At 52.7% G+C, this 20,401-nt stretch overlaps 1 protein-coding gene across 1 annotated transcript in view; it reads right to left on the reverse strand.

Moving 5' to 3' along the window:
• pnpla6 (patatin-like phospholipase domain containing 6) overlaps nt 1-16,671 on the reverse strand; it is a 45,468-nt gene extending 28,797 nt beyond the window's left edge. Inside the window, exons 1-14 of the mRNA XM_042344620.1 lie at nt 16,658-16,671; nt 15,524-15,664; nt 14,247-14,406; nt 13,700-13,780; nt 12,282-12,410; nt 10,992-11,072; nt 10,459-10,597; nt 6,628-6,714; nt 4,489-4,595; nt 3,173-3,349; nt 2,523-2,600; nt 1,715-1,920; nt 1,104-1,235; nt 393-516 (exon numbers count right to left, since the gene is read on the reverse strand). Coding sequence (XP_042200554.1) covers nt 393-516; nt 1,104-1,235; nt 1,715-1,920; nt 2,523-2,600; nt 3,173-3,349; nt 4,489-4,595; nt 6,628-6,714; nt 10,459-10,597; nt 10,992-11,072; nt 12,282-12,410; nt 13,700-13,780; nt 14,247-14,406; nt 15,524-15,664; nt 16,658-16,671 — 1,656 coding nt within the window. The remainder of the gene's footprint in view (nt 1-392; nt 517-1,103; nt 1,236-1,714; nt 1,921-2,522; nt 2,601-3,172; nt 3,350-4,488; nt 4,596-6,627; nt 6,715-10,458; nt 10,598-10,991; nt 11,073-12,281; nt 12,411-13,699; nt 13,781-14,246; nt 14,407-15,523; nt 15,665-16,657) is intronic.
• Between the last annotated feature and the right edge of the window lie 3,730 nt (nt 16,672-20,401).

Raw genomic sequence — 20,401 nt, forward strand, 5'->3', positions numbered from 1 at the left:
AGGTTCTGGCCCGCCCGGGAATCAAACCCGGGTCCTCTCGCTTGCGAGGCGAGTGCTCTAACTACGACACTACGTGAAACGAGGCAAATCTCTGAAAAGTCGCCCAGCCGTGTGTTAATGGTGCTCGGTTCTGAGTCGCAACCGACGTGGGTTTGACCCAAAGTGTACCGTGTTGCCCTCTCTGAACCGTAACCCAAGGAGTCCGAGGTGAAGCGGGGGAGGACGAGGCCACCCCGGGCACACGGACGAAGGTGAAGGTCTTCGGGCGTGACCCGAAGATGGGGTGGGGGGGGGGCGAGAAGGGGCGAGGCCGAGGGACAGAGGGAGAGGGTCCGACAATCCGCATGCTCTACGACACGCTTCCGTGCCCGGAGAGCCGGTCGGGCGCTCACCACTCCGATCAGGTCCCCGCGCCCGTACTCCCCCACCAGCTCCTTCTTGCCGTTGCCTTTCCTGATGACGGAGCGCAGACGCCCATTCAGCACAATGTAGGTGCAGTCTGACCGGTCTCCCTGCCTGCGGGCGCAACACATCACTGAGATACGGTGGGGCTCCCACGGCAGACCCCGCCCCCGCCCGCCCCGCGCCCCGCCTCAGACCACGCCCCCGCCCCGCTACAGGCCCCGCCTCCCCTCCTCGCTACAGTCCCCGCCCCGCTCCCGCTACAGACCCCGCCCTCTGTGACCCCCCCCACCCCGTGCTCTGGCTCCTTTGCGCTGGAGACCCCGCTCCCTCCCCACTGAGACGCCACCCCCCTCCCTGCTACAGACCCCGCCCCCTCCCCACTGAGACCCACCCCGCCCCTCCCTGCTACAGACCCCTCCCCGCTGCAGACCCCGCCCCCTCCCTACTACAGACCCCCACCTCTGTGACCCCAGTGCCCCTCCACCTCCGCGGTAGGGACCCTGCCCCACCCGCTCCCCACTGGAGACCCCGACCCCTCCCTGCTAAAGACCCTGCCCCGCTGCAGACCCCGCTCCCTCTGTGACCCCCACCCCTTCGCGCTGGAGACCCCGCCCCAGTGACCACACCCCCCCCACCCCCATTCCCAGCAACCACACCCACCCCCTTCCCAGCAACCATGCGGCACTTCACTCCCTGACCTGTAGAGGGCGCGCCCCGCTTCCACCGCCATCCAGTCAATGGCGAAGTCCATCTGCCGGACGAAGGGAGACATCCTCACGGCCACGGTGTGGGCAATGCTCAGCACCACGTTCGGCTGCTCTCGCATGATTCTGTCATAGTTAATAGTTAATAAAAGTTAATAATAATAACAACACTCACAATCCTCGCATTTGATACCGCGCCATATCACGTCTCCGAGAACGTCTCAAAGCGCTTTCACAGAACATGTCGCAAAGTGGAGTGACTGTGTATTTTGTGGGCGAAACAAAATTCCAAGTTAAAGCGGAACGAAGAAAAAAAAAATCACACCCCGGGCATTGCCGTCTTTTCTCCTCCTTTCCGAACTAATCATTGCTGATTGCAAATAATCCCCGAGATCTTAGGTTCTCTCTGTCAGAACAGTCATTTGTGCCCCGAAGCTTTGGCACTCTCTCCCTCAATCCCTCCGGCTCACCCCGCGCCCTCCTTTCCCTATTTTAGATCACACCCGAAGATCTTCCTTTCCTCCCTTTCCCCCCACCCCCCGATTTGGAGTCGTGCTCTGAAGCGCGCTGTGTAGACTCAAGTTGTTGTGGTCGTTGATACTGACTCATAGAAGTCGGACTTGGAGATCTTGAGGAAGGTGCATTCGCGGTTGGCTTTGATGGTGTAGATGAGAGGTTCTCCCGTCAGCACAGCCAACTGCCCTACAATCTCCCCCGGCTGGGTCACAAACAGGCACACGTCCTCCTCCTTGTCGATCATTCGCTGGTAAACGTGCAGCCAGCCCGACAGCACAAAGTGCAGACTGACATCCTGTGTCAGAGAGGGGCACAGAGGGTCAGAGAGGCACAGAGAGGGGCACAGAGGGTCAGAGAGGGGCACAGAGGGTCAGAGAGGCACAGAGAGGGGCACAGAGGTTCAGAGGGGCACAGAGGGTCAGAGAGGGGCACAGAGGTTCAGAGGGGCACAGAGGGTCAGAGAGGCACAGAGAGGGTCAGAGAGGCACAGAGAGGGCCACAGAGGGTCAGAGAGGGGCACAGAGGTTCAGAGGGGCACAAACGCGAAGGGTTATTTTTATTATCTACACTAACGAAGACAAAATGTGTCTGTCTGCGTGTCCGCCAATAACGCAATAACGGATTGACGTAGAGGCACGATTTATACCTCAGCGGAAAGGTCTTGCATGGGGCAGTGTCACGGGCATATTTTTGTTAGGGGGCATCTCCTCTCGCTGATGAGAGCTATGACCTAAGCAAGCTCGTCACACACGTGTGTGGCAGTTTTGCTAAAGGTGTGTTAAATGGTTTATGAGTGCTATCGCATTCCACGATGGATCCTTCGGTTGAAAGCGTAGCTGTAACGGGGTGCAGCTTGTGCAATATACGCAGAACCTGAGCGACACGTCTCAGACCCACCTGGTCTCCTTGCCGAGCCAGGATGGTGCCAGCCTTGGCTTGGTGCAGGGACACACGGTTGTCGAGCAGTGTCGGATCCTGCAACAGAGGACGAAAGGTTAAAGCTCTCCTTCACGTGAACAACAACAGCAACAACAACTTGCATTTATATATAGCGCTCTTCACCCGGGGCGGCTCGACAGTGGCGGAGTCTGACCCCGAGCCGGGAGTGGGGGAGGTGACCGTAAGCACGATCAAAAAGGAAGGTTTTTTGGTGGGATTTGAAAGTGGGGAGGGAGGGAGGAAGGGAGGGAAGGAAGGGGCAAGTCGGAGGGATCGAGGGAGAGAGTTTCCGATGGTGGAGCGGAGGGGATGAGGGTAGAACAGGAGGCCAGAGCCAGCTGAGCGGAGGCAACAGGTGACGGAGTGGTGGGTAAGCAGGTCGGAGAGGTGGACAAAGTATGCACAGACATGTATGCAGATGCATGTGAGAAGGGTCACCAAAGGCACGGCCGAAGAGGAGGATCTTGAGACGTGCCTTGAAGGAGGTGAGGGGGAGAACGAGGCAAAGGGAATATGGGATGGAGTTCAAAAGGGTTGGGGCAGAGAGGCTAAAAGCCCGAGAAAGCCTCTGCTGAGCGTAAGGAGTGGACATATATAATCAAAGTCACCTCAATCTGCATCAGTTTCTGCAGCTCCTGCTTTGCCTCCTCGAATATGCTGTGTTTGCCTTGAGTTGTGCCGTAGACATAATCGGCCCCGGCGTCATGTTCCCCATCGTGGTCACCGCTGATCGAAGGTTCCTCTGAAGCCACAAATCTACGCTCCCTCGGCTCTTGCGGTGCAGACTGGGGGTCAGAGACAAGAGGATCAGTGACGGAATAACAACAACGATAACATAATAATCCTCCCGATCACTACGTAAAGTGGAGTCCTGTAGCTCAGTGGTTGGAGAGCTCGCCTCGCAAGCGAGAGACCCGGGTTCAATCCTTTGGACAAGTTTCCTTTCTCCACACGCCTGATAATAATCGCTCAAGACAGAAAAAAAAATTCAGTCACTCAATCCACGACTGTTTGTTGGGACGCTGCTGTGCGCAATTGGCTGCCGCGTTTCGCACACAAAACATACAGTCAATTCGCTTTACAGGATATTCCGTGAAGCGCTTTGAGACGTCTCAAAGATATGAAAAGCGCGATATCAAATGCAAGGATTATTAGTATTATTAATCCTTGCATTTGATGTAATTATCACGTCTTCGAGACGTCCCAAAGCGCTTCACAGATTATACTGTAAAGCGAATCGACCATATATTTTGGTGGGCAAAAGGCGGCAGCCAATTGCGCACAGCAGCGACCCCACAAATAGTCGTGGATTGAAGTGACCAATGTAATATTATTATTTGGTTGAAGGAATTATCACCCCCCCCCCCACCGGAAAAGCGATCCGTCAATCGACCTGCAACCGGGTTCCTACTTACTTCTAGGTAGACAGAGGCGTGCGTGTGGAGTAAGGAAACTTGCCCCAAATTTTGCCCTGCCCAGGAATCGAACCCAGGCTTCTCGCTTGCGAGGCGAGTGCTCTAACCACTGAGCTTCAGGTCTCTGTCTGAGCTGCTGCATGTTCCCAGCGACTTCTGTTTTTATACACTGTAAAGTGAATTGACTTGTAGCATGCGACTGACTAGAAGGCAGACTGGATGGGACCTTGGTCTTTTTTTTCTCCAACAATTCCTCTGCTCCTGCAGGGCGGGCCAGACCTTTTTAATCTGCAAGTGCCCACTTTGGGTGTCCGAGAACTAGTAATAATAATAATAATCCTCGCATTTGATACAGCGCCTTATTGCGTCTTCCAGACGTCTCAAAGCGCTTCACAGGATATACTGCAAAGCTAATTGATTGTATGTTTTGTGGGCGAAACGCGGCAGCCAATTGTGCACAGCGGCGTCCCTACAAACAGTCCTGGACACGAGGAGAGCTTTCTGCTTACTCTGGCGAGATGTAAGGGAGTCAAGGGAACGTCTTCCTGTAACGACACCGAAATCCTTCCCCGCTCGTACGCCATGTCGAAGTCTGACCGAAGCCCTTTCTGTATTCCTGCAGGAACAGATAGCGTTAGGCTCACTTCCTGCACCAACTGAACCAACCCTTCACCTTTATAATAATAATAACCTTTGCATATGATACAGTGCTTTACCACTTCTCAAAGAGATGTCTCAAAGTACCTCACTGTAAAGTGTAATAACTGTGTATTTTGTGGGCGAAACATGGCAGCCAATTGCGCACAGCAGCATCCCCACAAACAGTTGAGGATTGAGTTACTAAATTAACGGAGAAGTAGGGGGGTAAATTGATTAATGGAGGGTGGATGAAGGTGGTGCAGTTGATGTAGTTTCTATGGATTTCCAAAAGGTGTTTGATAAAGTGCCACATAAGAAACGTATAAGCAAAATAGAAGCTCACGGTATTGAAGGGACAGTGGCAGCGGATACAGAACTAACTGGGAGACAGGAAGAGGAGAGTGGTGGTGAACAGTTGTTTTTCTGACTGGAGGGAAGTGTACAGTAGTGTCCCCCAGAGGTCAGTATTGGACCCACTGCTGTTTTGGATCTATATAAATGACCCGGACTTGGGTATAGGGAGTACAATTTCCAAGTTTGCAGATGATACTAAGCTGGAATAGCAGTAAACAGTGAGGAGGACAGTATCAGACTGCAAGGGGACATAGACAGACTGGTAACATGGGCCGACAAGTGGCAGATGAAGTTTATTACGGAGAAATGCAAAGTGATGTATTTTGACAGGAAGAATGAGGAGAGGCGATATAAGGTGATGGTACAATCTTAAAGGGGGTGAAGGAACAGAGAGACCTGGGGGTTCATATAAGTAAATCCTTGAAGTGGCAGGACAGGTAAATAAAGCATTTACAAGCTTTATAAATAGGGGCTTAGAATATAGAAGTCAGGAAGTTATGATAAACCTTTATAAAACATTTGTTAGGCCTCAGCTCGAGACTGTGTTCAATTCTGGGCACCACACTTTAGGAAGGATGTCAAGGCATTGGAGAGGATGCAAAGGAGATTGACCAGAATGGTACCAGGGATGAGGGACTTCAGTTATCAGGAGAGGTGAGAGAAGCCGGGATTATTCTCCTTGGAGCAGAGAAGGTTAAGAGGAGACTTAATAGAAGTTTTCAAAATGAAGAGGGGATTCAATAGGGTGAACAGGGAGAAACTATTCCCACTGGCGGGTGGGTCGGTAACCCGAGGGCACCGGTTTTAAATAGTTGTTGAAAGAAACAGAGGGGAGAGGAGGAGAAATGTTTTCACAGCGAGTTGTTGGGATCTGGAATGCATTGCCTGAAAGGCCGGGGGAAGCCGATTCGATAACAACTTTTAAGAGAGAAGCAGATAAATATTTGTGGAGAGAGCGGGGGAGTGGGATTGAGTTAGATAGCTGTTTTCAAAGAGTCAGCACGGTTGGAGCCGGCACAGATACAATGGGCCGAATGGCCTCCTTCTGTACTGTATAACTCTATGAACCAGAGGACACAGGTTAAGAGTCACAAAGGGGCAATTTCAGGACAGACACCAGGAAGTGTGATGGTGGGGGGGAATGCCGGATCAGGGTGTGAATCCGACAATCAGTCATGGCTCAACCGTGAACAACATTACATTTACACAACGCCTTTCATGTCGTGAGGACATCCCAAGGCGCTGGACGGTCAGGGATTTGGACCTGAGCTGGGGGTTGGAATCAGGAGGGGTGGAGGGCAGGCAGGGTGGGGTGGGGGGGGGTGACTACCCCCGGACAGTTGGGTTTCTGTCACTTGCAGAGATCCATCCTCATGCTTAAGAGTCTCCAAACCCAACTGAGAATTCCATGCATTCCACATACGTTGCTTAAGAACATGGGAACAGGAGCAGGCGATTCAGCCCCTCGAGCCAGTTCTGCCATTCTATTAAATCAAATTCTGATCTGTATCTGAACTCCGATTATCCAATTCCAATTGGCCATTGAGAACGCCGTCTGTCAGGTTTTCCCGCTGCTTGTCCAACTAGGACCACCCTAGGGCTTTGGCTTGCACGGTTTCAGGGGAGGTTGGGGGCGTATATAAAAATAGACTCACCTGAGATGTCCACTGGCATGGAGATACATCTGCTGAGCACTGGAGCCCCAACCAGGTCCAATGCTCCTCCCTTTGACATGTCACTTGCTGCAGACAAACAGACGCCTCACTGATTATCCATCTGACACAACGCACCTCATGCCTTCAGCGCAAGACCTTTGGATGAGATGTGATACCGAGCTCCGCGTCTGCCTGTTCGGGTGCATGTTAAAGTTCCCGCAACCCTATTTGAGAAGAGAAGGGAGTTTCTCTCTCTCTCTCTCTCAGTCTCGGGATCCTGGCCAACAATCCCACCAAATAATACTGGTCACTCACTCCATGGCTGTTTGTGGGGCACTGCAGCGTGAAAATTTGAGCCGCATTTCCCTACAGTCACTACACTTCACATTAAAGCCCGTGAGGATCCTTAAGACGTCCTCCTGCCACTTTGGCTCACAAAATACACAGTCACTACGCTTTACAGCGAATGCTGTGAAGCCCTTTGAGCCGTCTCGACGATGTGATAATAACTGTAATAATCCGAGCATTTGATATGAGCGACTTATCGCGTCTTCGAGACGCCTCAAAGCGTCCGCCTGAACAGATAGACAGGGAGCGAGGGAGTGACAGACGGGGAGTAACGTCTCACCCGAAGGGCGCGCGTGTCTGAAACGGTGTCCGCGTAAACGGTAACAGCAGTGAAGGACCGATTCTAATCGGGGTGGTGGGGGGGGGGGGGGGGGGAGGGATTGTTTGGCCAGGAAATAAGTTTTTACAATAATAATAATAATCCTTGTGTTTGATTCAGCCCCACGTCCCATCTTTGAGACGTCTCAAAAGCGCTTCGTAGAAATGCAGCGTAAAGTGAATTGACTGTGTTTTGTCCGTGGGCCTAACGTTGGCAGCCAATTGCGCACATCAGTGTCCCACAAACAGTCGTGGATCGAGTGACCAAATTCTTACCATTATTCATTTATTTGTTTTTGGAAGGGAGTATTACCCCCGAAAAAGCGGTCCGCCAACCGGCTAACAGCCGGGTTCCTGCTTACTGCCGGGTTAAACAGAGGTGCGCGGAGTAATAATAATAATAATCCTTGCATTTGATATAGCGCTTTTCACGTCGGGAGGACGTCCCAAAGCGCTTCACAGAACACACTGTAAAGTGAATTGACTGTATATTTGTGGGCGAACGCGGCAGCCAATTGCACACAGCAATGTCCCACAAACAGTCGTAGATTGAAAATGACCAATTTTATTATTGTTTGGGTTTTGGAGGGATTATTATTAGGCTCTGTGTGGAGTAAGGAAACTTGCCCAAGGTTTCGCCCTCTGCCTGGAATTGAACTCAGGTCTCTCGCTTGCAAAGCGAGTGCTCTAACCACTGAGCTACAGGACTCCACAGTAAGGAAAGTGAGGAAATTTGCCCAACATTTGGCCCTGCCCGGGAATCGAACCCAGGTCCTCGATCCCAGAGTGCTCAAACCACTGAGCTATAGGACTCCACAAGGAAACGAGGGTGATAGTATAAAATGCTCTCCCCCCATCACCCCCCACCCTCCACCGGGATGTTTTCTTGGGATAAATCACAGACCTGAATCTCGAACCCGAATCCTGCCCTCGCTAGACTGCCTGACTGCTGGGTTCTCTTGTGTCAGGTCTTTGGGCCATCGGAGGGCACCTTTGTGGACGTGTGGCTGAGTTCCTGCCTGACCGTCGGCCTTCCAGCTCGGCCCCGCTCGACTCTTCCCTTCCTCCGTCCTCCCTGATCTCAGCCTGGCTCTGACCTCCAGTGCTGGGTCCAGTGATACCGATCGTTGCCTGACTACAGCCCGCCAATGCACACCGCTAGTCACCGCTGGGTCTTCCAATGTACCCGCTTTGGTTGCCTGGCTCCCCCTCACCGAGCCAGAACGCTCCTCTGCTCTCCTCCCCCCTGCCAACGTCCTCCTTGTCCCTGCCCTGTGGTTCTCCTCTCTCTCGGGAAACTCCTCCCTTTCCTCCTCTGCCCCCAACACTCGTACGTACAAGAAGTCGGGGTCATCGTGCGCTAAAGGCTGAGTGTGCTTCCCTTTCGAAACAAGGTCAGACACAAAGGTTATTTGTTACGCGGACGCAGGGTGCCGTGTGTAAAACCACAAGCACTTTTGTTTTTACCCGCCAATCGACTAACAATCGGGTTCCTACTTACGTTGGGTAAACAGAGGCGTGTGTGCGCGCGTGTGGAGTAAGGAAACTTGCCCAACGTTTCACCCTGCCCGGGAATCGAACCCGGGTCCTCTCGCTTGCGAGGCGAGTCTCTCTGATCAGAAAGCTATAGCATTCCACAGGGATTCGGGACAAGGTGGAGCAAGATAAATGTGACAATACAACCGCAGGAATACATTTCAACAAAGAGATCCGTTATGTTCAGCCGCCTGTGGCACGGGTTGGAAAGTTGGCGTTCAAAGCGCGGCAGTAATTACACCCTCGGATATAAAACACCTCACTTTATCCAAACAAAATTCACAAAGAGGACGCTGAGAGAGTGTGACTCCCTCGGCTGCAAATCCTTTCATTCCCTTGCGCCTCCCCCACCTTCCTGGGCCTGTTTTCTCCCCGCTCCGCTACCCGCTGCCTCCGCTTGGCTGGCTCTGACCTCCTGCTTGTCCCTCTTCCCCACCATCGGCGGCTGCACTTTCAGCCGCTACGCCCCAAAACTCTGGAACTCTCTCTCCCCCAATCCCTCCGCCCTCGCCCCTTCCCACATCTCTTTCAGATCACAACTCAAGCCTGAAGCACTTCCTCTTGGACCCCCCCCACCCCCGGCGGAGCGCTCCGCCACTGTTCAGCGCTCCGAGACGCTGCCCCGCGTTGAGGGGGCCCTGTGTAAATGCAAGTTGTTGTGGTTGTTGCGGCTGAAGCCACAGGCACTGTTCGATTTAAGAGAAAGCTTTGCGCATCCTTGCGGGAGGAGGGGAACGGGGCTCCCTATAGCGAACGCAAGGATTATGATGGTAAATCCAATCCTGGGATCATTGCATTAAAGGGGCAGCAACCTTGCTGTGACACTGACACAACCGTAAATATTGAGTGGATTATATATTTTCGCCATCTACTGGCGGGGCACAAACTTGAGCAAGAAAGACTGAGGCCAATTAAGGCTTCTTATCTTCAACCTCTCAATGTCGTCTAAAGGGGACCTTCCGAACTGTCCCTTTCTGTGGTGTTTGCGTGAACGGTGAGCACGCGTGCATTTTTTTTTGGGGTGGGGGGGGTGGGGGAGCAGCCGGGTGCCTGACACGTGCGGAAACCCATCACCGTGCTCCCGAGTCTCCGAACCAAACCGAACCGAGAATTCCACGCAGCCCACCCGACGGGCGGCCATCCCGGAGATGGCAACGGCAATGCTGAGCCCCGCATTCGACGCAGCGCCTTATCGGGTCTTCGAGACGTCTCGAAGCGCCTCGCGGGGCACGCCGCGAAGCGAATCGACCGTGCATTTTGTGGGACGAAACGCGGCAGCCGATTGGAGTGACCCAATCACGATTATCGCTGGGTTTTTTTTTTGAAGCGATAATTACACCCGGAAAAGCAGTCGGCCAATCGACTAACAACCGGGTCAGCGCAGGGCGAACAGAGGCGAGTGTGTGGAATGAGGAAACTTGCCTAAGGTTTCGCCTTGACCCGCCCGGGAATCGAGCCCAGGTCCTCTTGCTTGGGGCGGGGGGGTTGGGGGTTCGGCGGGTGGGGGAAAGAGTGGGGCGAGTGCTCTAACCACTACGCTACAGGACTCCACGGAAGTCTTAAGGTGGGATTTACAGACAGATAAAGAGGGATTCACCGGCGTAAGGACGTGATGCTGGGAGTACTCACCGCTCTCTGCTGCCCCTTTACCTGCCGGCTCTCTCTGATCCTCTGCCACGGACGTGCTGGTGAAGCGACGGCCGTGCCTGACGGGGCTGGTGCGTGAGGCGTGCGACTGCTGTGCAAACTGACGACTGGACTGGTTCTCCTGCGAAATCATGAATCTTAATCTGCGAAATCATGAATCTTAAATCGCAATGATAATAATGATCATAATAGTTTGATCCGGCGCCTTATCACGTCGCTGAAGACGTCTCAGACCGCTTCACAGGATACACCCTCAAGTGAACTGACTGTAGATTTTGTGGGCGAAATTGTGCACAGGAGCGTCCCCACAGACAGCCGTGGGTTTAAGTGCCCAGATTAGGATTATTATTAATTTATTTATTGATTTAATGTATTTTTAAAGGGATTATTACCCCCGGAAAAGCGATCTGCCAATCGATTGACAACCACTGCGCTACAGGACTCTGTTTGCCCCCAGTAAACATTCCCCCCGCCCCACCCCACCCCACCCCCGTCCCGTCAGCAGAGCCACTCACGTGAATGAACAGCTCGTTAGTCAGACCCAGGTAGTTGTGCAAAGCCACGAACGTCACTCGCTGCAGACGCACCATGATGATCTGACGGGAGAAGGCGAAACGAAACATCGTTCGAACGTCGCAAAGCGTCAGAGAGCACGCGCTCGCTCGCTCCCTCACTCACTCACTCGCCCTCCTCCATTCCACCATCGGCGGCCGCACTTCCAGACGCTTACACACCCGAAACTCTGGAGCGCTCTCCCTAAATTCTCCCAACACTCTGCTGGATCCATTCGCATTTTCAAGATGGAGGTGGATAAATATTTGTTTGGTCGGGGTATTAAAGGATCCGGGGCAAGGGCGGGCAACTGGACTTGAGATACAGATCAGCCATGATCTTATAAAGCGGCGGAACAGGCTCGAGGGGCTGAATGGCCTACTCCTGTTTCTATGTCTACGTATCTTCCCACGCAGGGGAGGGGAACAAGTTACCAGGAAGAGAGCACAAGGTCAGGAAGCTTACGTTGTTTAGAGATCAAATCGGCCAAAGGAGATCCTGCCATTCAACACCCGCCCACTAGTCTTGGAAACTCCCACCCCAATCTGTGAGCAGACGGTGTGGGGGGGCCGGCGGGGGGCACGGGGAAGAGTGTGGGGATGTTCGGGGTAGATGGGGAGGAAGGGAAGTTTGTGAGGGAGGGAGTCTGATTCTGGAAGGGGTGGGGGGTGTCATGGGATGGGGAGGGGGATGGGAATCAATTGGGAGTAACAGTAACAATAATAATAAACTGATAATAAATATTATTTACATTTATATTGATAAATAATAATAAAAAAATAAAATAGAATAATCCGTATTCGAGACAATTCAAAGCGCTTCATAGGATATACTGTAAAGTGAAGTGACTGGGCGAAACGCAGCATTGATGCGACGTGTTAATATAATAGTTACATTTGAGACAGCGCCTTATCACGTCTTCTCGACGTCTCAAAGCGCTTCACAGAATATACTGTAAAGTCTGGTGACTGTACATTTTGCAGCCAACTGCGCACAGCAGCGTCCCCACAAACAGTCGCGGATCGAGTGACCAAATCATTATTATTTTTTCTTTGAGGGAACATTATCAGACGTGTGGAGTGAGGAAACTTGCCCAGTGTCTCGCCGGGAATCGAACCCAGGTCTCCATTCCGCTCGCGTAAAATTACACGAGAGCTCAAGTGCGGGATTGGACACATTTCCCTTTTTTTCGCGCGGCCGAGGTGGGATGGGGATGAGGAGAGAAGGCAGGTCGGTCCGTTGAACGCTCTCACCTGCACCACTCTGACCAGGCTCTCCGGGTACTTCTCGAAGATGGCCTGGAACGCTTCCACCGGTAAGCAGAGGACAGTGGAGACCTCAGTGGCCCGAGCTGACACAGTGCGGTATGGCCGCTGATGACCCTGTAACACAGCACAGCATCCGAAACACTGGAACTGCAGCAAGACTCGCATACGTGTCATCGCTTTCGTGTCCCTTTACGCCCCTGGCACCTCCCTACCCGTTTACCCTCCGACCCACTACCTCCGCTCGACTGGCCTCCTGCTTGTGCCCTCCGTTCCACCGTTCTGGTGGCCGGGCTTTCAGCCCCTGGGCCCCGAAACTCTGGAACACTCTCCCCTCTATCCTTCCCTCCGCCTCGCTCCCTTCCCGCCCCATCTTCAGGTCGCGCCTGGAGACCTCCCTCCATGCCCACGGTCACCTCCCCCTGGCTCGGGCGTCGTGCTCCTCTGTCAAGCGCCCGGGGCCGCTGCCCTGGGTGAGCGGATGCTGTGTAAATGCAAGTTGTTGTTGTTGTGTCTTCAGCCGCCGTACATCCATACCAGTCGCATTTTACTGTGAAGCGCGGTGACTGTGTATTTTAAATCCCCCGGAAAACATCACCCATTGCCTCCCCACTGTTTGCTGTCCACCAGTTCACTGCTGCCTTCTCCTACAAAATACACAGTCACTCCACTGCACAGTAAATCTTGTGAAGCGCTTCAAGCCGCCCCCACCCTCCCCCCCACCCCCCCGACGCTGTATGAAATGTAAGGATTATTGTTAGCTGTTATTATGGCTGTTGTTTCCAAACTTCACCCGCAGGGAATCTCAAATTGGCAAAGTCCGAAGACAAAATCCAGCTGTTTCCTGTCTCTGTCACCATGGAGAATACATCAACGGTAACACGTTACAGTTACACAGCGCCTTTCGTGTCGGGAGGACGTTCCAAGGCGCTGGCCAGTCAGGGATCTGAACCCGAGCTGGGGTTTGAGATCACGAGGGGTGGAGGGCAGGGAGGGTGGGGGAAGGAGGGTGACCGAAGGTGCAATCGAAGAGGAGGGTCTTGAGACGGGGCTTGAAGGAGGCGAGGAAGGGTTGGGGGGGGGCGGTGAGGAGAAGGGACTGTGGGAATGAGTTCTAGAGGATGGTGGAGAGGGGAAACAAGGCAGTGGAGGGCTTTGAGAACGAGGAGAAGGATTTGGAGGAGATGGGGAGCCAGTGGAGTAAGGATGCATTGCACAGACTAGAGCCCAGTGAATTACATTAAGCGTTGGTATGTTTGCATCGGGAGCAAATTGAGTGAGATGTGCCCGAACAGCCTTAAAATAAAATGTATTCGGGCCCAAGACAAACGACAGCTTGTATTCACGCAGCGTCCTTCACGCAAGTAGCGTCTCGGAGAGTTGTGAGAAGGTGAGCTCGTACTTACTGTGATCACATCAAGAATACTGAGCAAACTGTGCACACTGTCTCCAGGAAAAACTTCCTTAACAATGTTTTCCTTTCCATCCTGCGGGTCCAGATGGAGAATACGCATGTAAATAATAATAATATTAATAATAATCCTTGCTTTTGATCTAGAGCCTTATCACCTCGTTGAAACGTCCCAAAGCGCTCCACAGAATATACTGTAAAGTGAATCGACTTTGTACTTTATGGGCGGAACGCGGCAGCCAATTACGCACAACGTCCCCGCAAACACTCGTCCCCACAAACACTCGTGGATTGACGGAGCCTATTTTTTTTGTGCGGGGACTATTTCCAAGAGGGAGGGGGTGACCATACAGGTACGGTCGAAGAGGAAGGTCTTTAGGCGCGACCTGAAGATGGGGAAGGAAGGGGGCAAGGCGGAGGGATAAAGGAAGAGTGTTCCAGGGTTTCGGGGCGTAGTGGCCGGAGGGCACAGGGGAAGCCGGGAGCCTGTCGAGCGGAGGCAGGTTGGAGAGGTGGGGAGGTGTTAATCGCTGCGAACTCACACTCCCCATCAGGCTGAGCTCCACTTTGCCGTCCTGCACCACGTAAATGCTGTTGTCAGCCTGGCCCAGGCTGAAGATGTACTCTCCCTGCTGGAACTGCAGGAACACCATGTGCTTACACAGCTCCAGGAACAGCGGCTTCTCAAAGTGACCCAGGACTCTGCGTGGGAGACAGACGCAATTCAGACAAGGAAGAATTTTCCATTAACACCTTAAATTACATGATACAGGATATCCAGCGATTACTGTCTGATCAGATTGAAAGGAAGGAAGGAAGGAAGGAAGGAAGGTAGGGAGGGAAGGAAGGAAGGAAGGAAGGAAGGAAGGAAGGAAGGAAGGAAGGAAGGAAGGAAGGAAGGAAGGAGGAAGGAAGGAAGGAAGGAAGGAGGGAGGGAGGGAGGGAGGGAGGGAGGAAGGAAGGAATAACCACTTAGCACAGGAATAACACAGCATCCCACAAACAGCCGTGGGTGGATTGAGTGACCCAACGTATTATTATTTCTTCTGAAGGGATTATTATGAAAGGATTCAGTAAGGTGGGTGTTGATTCATAGTTTCTGCTGGTTGCCAAGTCCCAAAACAGGAGGGTGTGAATACAAGACAACCAGGAGTAGAACCAATAGGGAGTTTAGGAGGAACACCTTCATGAAAGGCGCTATATAAATGTGATTTGTTGTTGCTGTTTCTTGCTCGACTTGCTCCCGCCTCCTGCATGTCCCTCGTGCCCTCCGTTCCACCATCGGTGGCTGTCTCAACGACGTGATAAGGCGCTATCATAATAGTACTAATTTGGACATTCAATCCACGACAGTTTGGGGGAACGCTGCTGTGCGCAATTGGCTGTTGCGCCCTTCGCCCACAAAACAGTCAATTCACTTTAGAGTATATTCTGTGAAGCACTTGGATACGTCTCGAAGACGTGATAAGGCGCTATATAGCATCACAGACTATTACAGCACGGAAAGAGGCCATTCAGCCCATCATCCCTGTCCCGGCTCTTTGAAAGGACTACCCAATCAGTCCCACTCCCCCGCTTTTTCCCCATATCCGTGCAAATTGTTCCTTTTCCAGTACCTATCCAATTCCCTTTAGAAAGTTGTTACTGAATCTGTTTCCACCAGCCTTTCAGGCAGTGCATTCCAGACCGTAATAACCCTGATCCAATACAAGTACTACTATTATTATTATATCAAATTCAGGGATTATTACTATTAATAAGTCTGAGAGAGATAGAGAGAGAGATAGGTCAGTAAGATTTCAGAGGGAGGGAGAGATACCTGACATTCTTCAGCATGTACAGCACCTCGAGTGGCAGGTGAGAACTCGCCACATCGAACTCTGTCAGGTCAGCCTCGAGCACAGAGGGCGGAGGTTCCTTCTGCTGAAGAGTCGGAACCTCCTTCTTAATCTGCAGGAACCTGGAACGAACATACACAACAGTAAGCGACTGTCACACAGAGAGCCCCATACACATACAAACACACACACATACACACATACAAGCGCACACCCACCCAGAGATACACACATATACACGCACTCAGCGACACACACAGCCAGACACACACACACAGCCAGAGACACACACACAGCCAGAGACACACACACGTAAACAGAGACACACACGCAACCAGAGACACACTGAGACACACAGATAGAGAGATCACACACACACATATGCAGTAAGCCAGCGACACACACATTTCCGGAGACACATACAACCGCACACACACACACACACTGAGACATACACACGCACACAGAGACACACAGGCACACACACGCCAGAGTCACACACCATGAAAAAAGCCAAGCGAAAACAGCCATCCCATCCCAGCCAACGCACATCCCTCCTTAGCGCTTCACAATGAAACCATCAGCAACATCCCTGGCTCATCCGATAAGTTGATGGCGCAGCTGATCCCGGTAGCATTTCAGAACCACAGCAAGGAGCCCCCCTCCTCCTCACGTCTCCCAGCCCCCACCCACCCCCCGCCAGCACCCCAAATCCTCCCCAACAATAATAAAATTGGTCATTTTCATTCCACGACTGTTTGTGGGGACACTGCTGTGCGCAATTGGCTGCCGCGTTCGCTCACAAATATACAGTCAATTGACTCTACAGTATATTCCGTGAAGCGCTTTGGGACGTCGGGAAGACGTGAAAAGCGCTATATCAAATGCAAGGATTATTATTATTATGTTTCAGTGACTCGCTCACCATCAATAAACCCGAAATTACCCTCACCCTATACCCCTCTGATCCCAACCACCACCTCCCCCCCACCAGCCCCCCAACCCCCCCACCAGCGGGGACAAATCCCTGACTGTCCAGCGCCTTAGGACGTCCTCCCAACACGAAAGGCGCTGTGTAAGTGTCATTTTGTGTTGTATTGTATTGTATAGCTCACGTGAGAGGAATCATGTGTCAACTTCCATCCTTAACCGAATAAGTGGGAGGAAGAGGAAGAGGATGAGGATGAGGAAGGAGAACGAAACGGAAGCTTTCCCACCAGTAAAGCATGTCCTAGGTGCAGACTGCCAAACAATTAACACCACCGCACGTCCCACCTCGGGTATTATTATAAGCTCTCTGATCGGCTGTGAGACTGCATCATTCCACTGCTCACTGCGGTAATCTTTCCTCTGCCTGTCCCTCGTGCTCTCCGTTCCGCCATCGGCGGCCGAGCTTTCAGCCGCCACGCCCCGAAACTCTAGGACGCTCTCCCTCTATCCCTCCGCTTTTGCCCCTTCCTTCCGCATCTTCAGGTCGCGGCTGAAGGCCTTCCGCTTTGACCGTGTCTACGGTCACCTCCTCCCTCCCCCGGCTCGAGGTCGTACTCGGTCGACGTCAAGTGCTCTGCGACGTCCTCCCGACGGGAAAGGCGCGGTACAAATGTCATTTTGTTGTTGTTTTTGTCGCTGTTAGTGTCCCACTTTCCTCTCTCCGTAGATGCTGCCTGACCCGCTGAGTGTTCCCAGCGACATCTGTTTTTATTTCAGATTTCCAGCATCTGCAGTATTTTGTCTTTTGTTTTTCAACAACATTCCATGTTTTCCGGTTCTGGGATAACTCTTAGTGCCCGTATCGGCCATGCAAGGATTATTATTATATTGCGTCACTTGGTCGCCCAATCCCCGACCGTTTGTGGGGACGCTGCTGTGCGCAATTGGCTGCTGCGTTTTGACCACAAAATACGCAGTCACTACTACACTTTACAGTACATCCTGTGAAGCGCTTTCAGACGTCTCGAAGACCTGATAAGGCGCTGTATCAAGTGCAGGGATTATTATTGCTGCTATTATCCTGTTGAAGTGCTGTGAGACATCTCGCAAGCGTGATAAGGCGCTGTATCAATGGCAAGGATTATTATTATTTTTATCCGCAATCACGTGCGTGATCCACTAATGGGCGCCTTACCCCCCCCCCCCCAGCGCAGGGCCTGACTCCACCTTCTAATCTGACGATGGTTATTCCCGGTCAAAGGACTACTGACTGTCAGCACACCAGCATCCCAGGCTCTCTGCAGGATTAACCTAATTGGATTCATGAACTGGGAGGGTCAGCGACCATTTTAAAATGGCCCTGGTGTTATGTCGACAGACACGGTGGAAACGGTTGGGATTACACATGAGCTGATAATAAAAATAATCCTTGCATTTAATAGAGCACCTTATCGTGTGGTTGCGACGTCTCAAAAGTGTTTCACAGAATAAAATTACATTTGTAAAGCGCCTTTCACGTCAGGAGGGGCCGGGAGGATGGGGGTGTGGGGTTTGGGATCAGGATGGGTGTAGGGCGGGGAGGGTGGGGGGTGACCGAAGGCATGGTCGAGGAGGCGGGTCTTGAGGGTCTTGTACCTTGAAGGAGGCAAAGAAGGGAGCGAGGCGAAGAGACAGTCGGATGGAGTTCCAGAGGGTGGGGGCGGAGAGGCTGAAGGCGGCCGCCGATGGTGGGGTGGGCCGGGTGAGGGACAAGCAACAGACCGGAGTGAGCGGACAGTTTGACAAGGGGTTAGCAGGTCGGAGAGCTAGGAGGGTGGAAAGGCCATGGAGGGCCTTGAAGGTGAGGACGAGAATAATCGATCCTCTGGGGGATGGGGAGACAGTGGAGCCGGGCGAGGGTGGGGGTCACGGAGCCTGGTGCGGGAAAGGACACGATCTACAGAGTTCTGGATGGTCTGCAGCTTTGGAGGGAAGAGATGGGAAGGGAGACAAGGAGACGTTGGCATAGTCGAGCCTGGTTGTAATGAAGGCATGTATGAGGGTTTGGGCAGCCCGAGGGGTGAGGCAGTGGCGGAGTCGGGCAATGTTGCGGAGGTGGGGGAAGGTGGAGTGAGTCATGGAATGGACGTGGGGGAGAAAGGACAGTTAAGGCTTCGAACAAGATGCCCAGGTTCCTGACTGGCTCAGTGAGGTGGAGTGTGCATCCTTGGATAATAATAATAATAATCCTTGCATTTGATATAGCGCTTTTCACGTCTTCTGTAGAAAGTTGGCTCTGATCCAGGACTTGATGTCCAATAGGCAGTCTGTCAGGACAGCAGTGGTCCTGGGGTCGAGGGTGGGGGCAGAGAGATAAGAGTGGAAGTTGACCCCATGTCTGCGGATGATGTCACCAGAGGGAGCAAGTACGGGTTGAAGAGGAGAGACCCGAGGACAGAGCCCTGAGGAACACCGCACAAGACGGTGAGGGGGCTGGAGGAGAAGCCATTTGTTGAGCAAAGCAGAGCCGGTGAGAGATAGGATCTGAACCATTCAAGGACAGAACCTTGAAGGTTAAGGTGAGAGGAGAGGTGGCGGAGGAGGATAGAGTGGTCCACAGTGTCAAAGGAAGCAGAGAGGTCGTGGAGGACGAGGAGACGGAGGGAGCCCTGGTCACGGATGGACAGAATGTCTTTCGTCACCTTGACCAGGGCTGTTCCCGTGCTGTGGGCGCCACGGAAAGCTGGTTGGAGGGCGTCGTAAAAGGAGTGGCAGGAGAGGAAGGGGTGAAGCAGCAACTCTTTCGAGGACCTTGAAAAGGAAAGGGAGGTTGGTGATGAGGTGGTAGTTAGTGAGCAAGGACGGGTCCAGGGAAGGTTTCTTTTAGGGTAGGGGTGATGACAGCTGTTTTTAGGGGGGTGGGAACAATGCCAGTGGACAGGGAGAGGTTGACGAGGTCTGAGAGGAGGTGGAGCTGGGAGGTAAGGGGAGGTAAGGTGAGGGGTAGGAATGGGGTCGAGGGAGCGGGTGGGGGGCATTTAACTGTGAAGTGGATTGACTGTATATTTTACGTGTGAAGTGCGGCAGCTAATTGCGCACAGCAACGTCCCGCAAACAGCCGTGGATTGAGATTAACGCCAAATCATTATTTCGTTATTTTTTTAAAAAAAATTTAGGGGACGGGAGTGGGGGGGGATTATGACCCCAGGAAAAGCGACCCGCCGATCGACTAAACCGCGGCGTGCGTGGAGGAAGGAAGCTTGCCCAACGTTTTCCCTGCTCGGCAATCGAACCCGGATCGTCCAAGCGCTGCAAACACTCTGCTCCAGGACTAAACCGGTTCATAGCATGAACCAATCCCAGGGATTATAGCCTGTGTGACACAACCTGGAAGTGTCCTAGTGACATCTACTGGCAACCCCTTGTTACTACTCCAACTTATAAACCTCATCAAGTCTATTTTGGCACAGTATTGCACAATTAGCAACTCTCAAAAGATTTCACAGGGAGTTTAGTGTCAAGCGCAGCGACTGTGGGCAAAAGCGACAGCCGTTTTGCACGCAGCAAGGTTCCACAAACACCCAAATAATCAAAATAATTCTTATTTGATGCAGGGATTTCAAATACAAGGTGACATCTACACGGCGCCTTTCCTGTCGGGAGGTCGTCCCAAGGCGCTGGACAGTAAGGGGTTTGGACGCGAACTGGTGGTTGGGATCAGGGAGGTGCGGAGGGCCGGAGGGTGGCTGAAAGACGCGGTCGAAGAGGAGGGTATTCCTAGGCACGGGAAACACTGCGCTGTGATTCGTTTTGTGGGTGTTCAGGGACGTCGCTGCGCGCGAATCACCTGCCGCCTCCGCCGGCAAAATACAGTCACGACACGCGACGGTAAATCCTGCGAAGCGATTTCAGACGTGAAAGGAGCGACGTCCCAACCGAGGGGTGATCTT

The sequence above is a fragment of the Callorhinchus milii genome, unplaced genomic scaffold (assembly GCF_018977255.1).
Source record: "Callorhinchus milii isolate IMCB2004 unplaced genomic scaffold, IMCB_Cmil_1.0 Scaffold29, whole genome shotgun sequence".
Taxonomy (NCBI): domain Eukaryota; kingdom Metazoa; phylum Chordata; class Chondrichthyes; order Chimaeriformes; family Callorhinchidae; genus Callorhinchus; species Callorhinchus milii.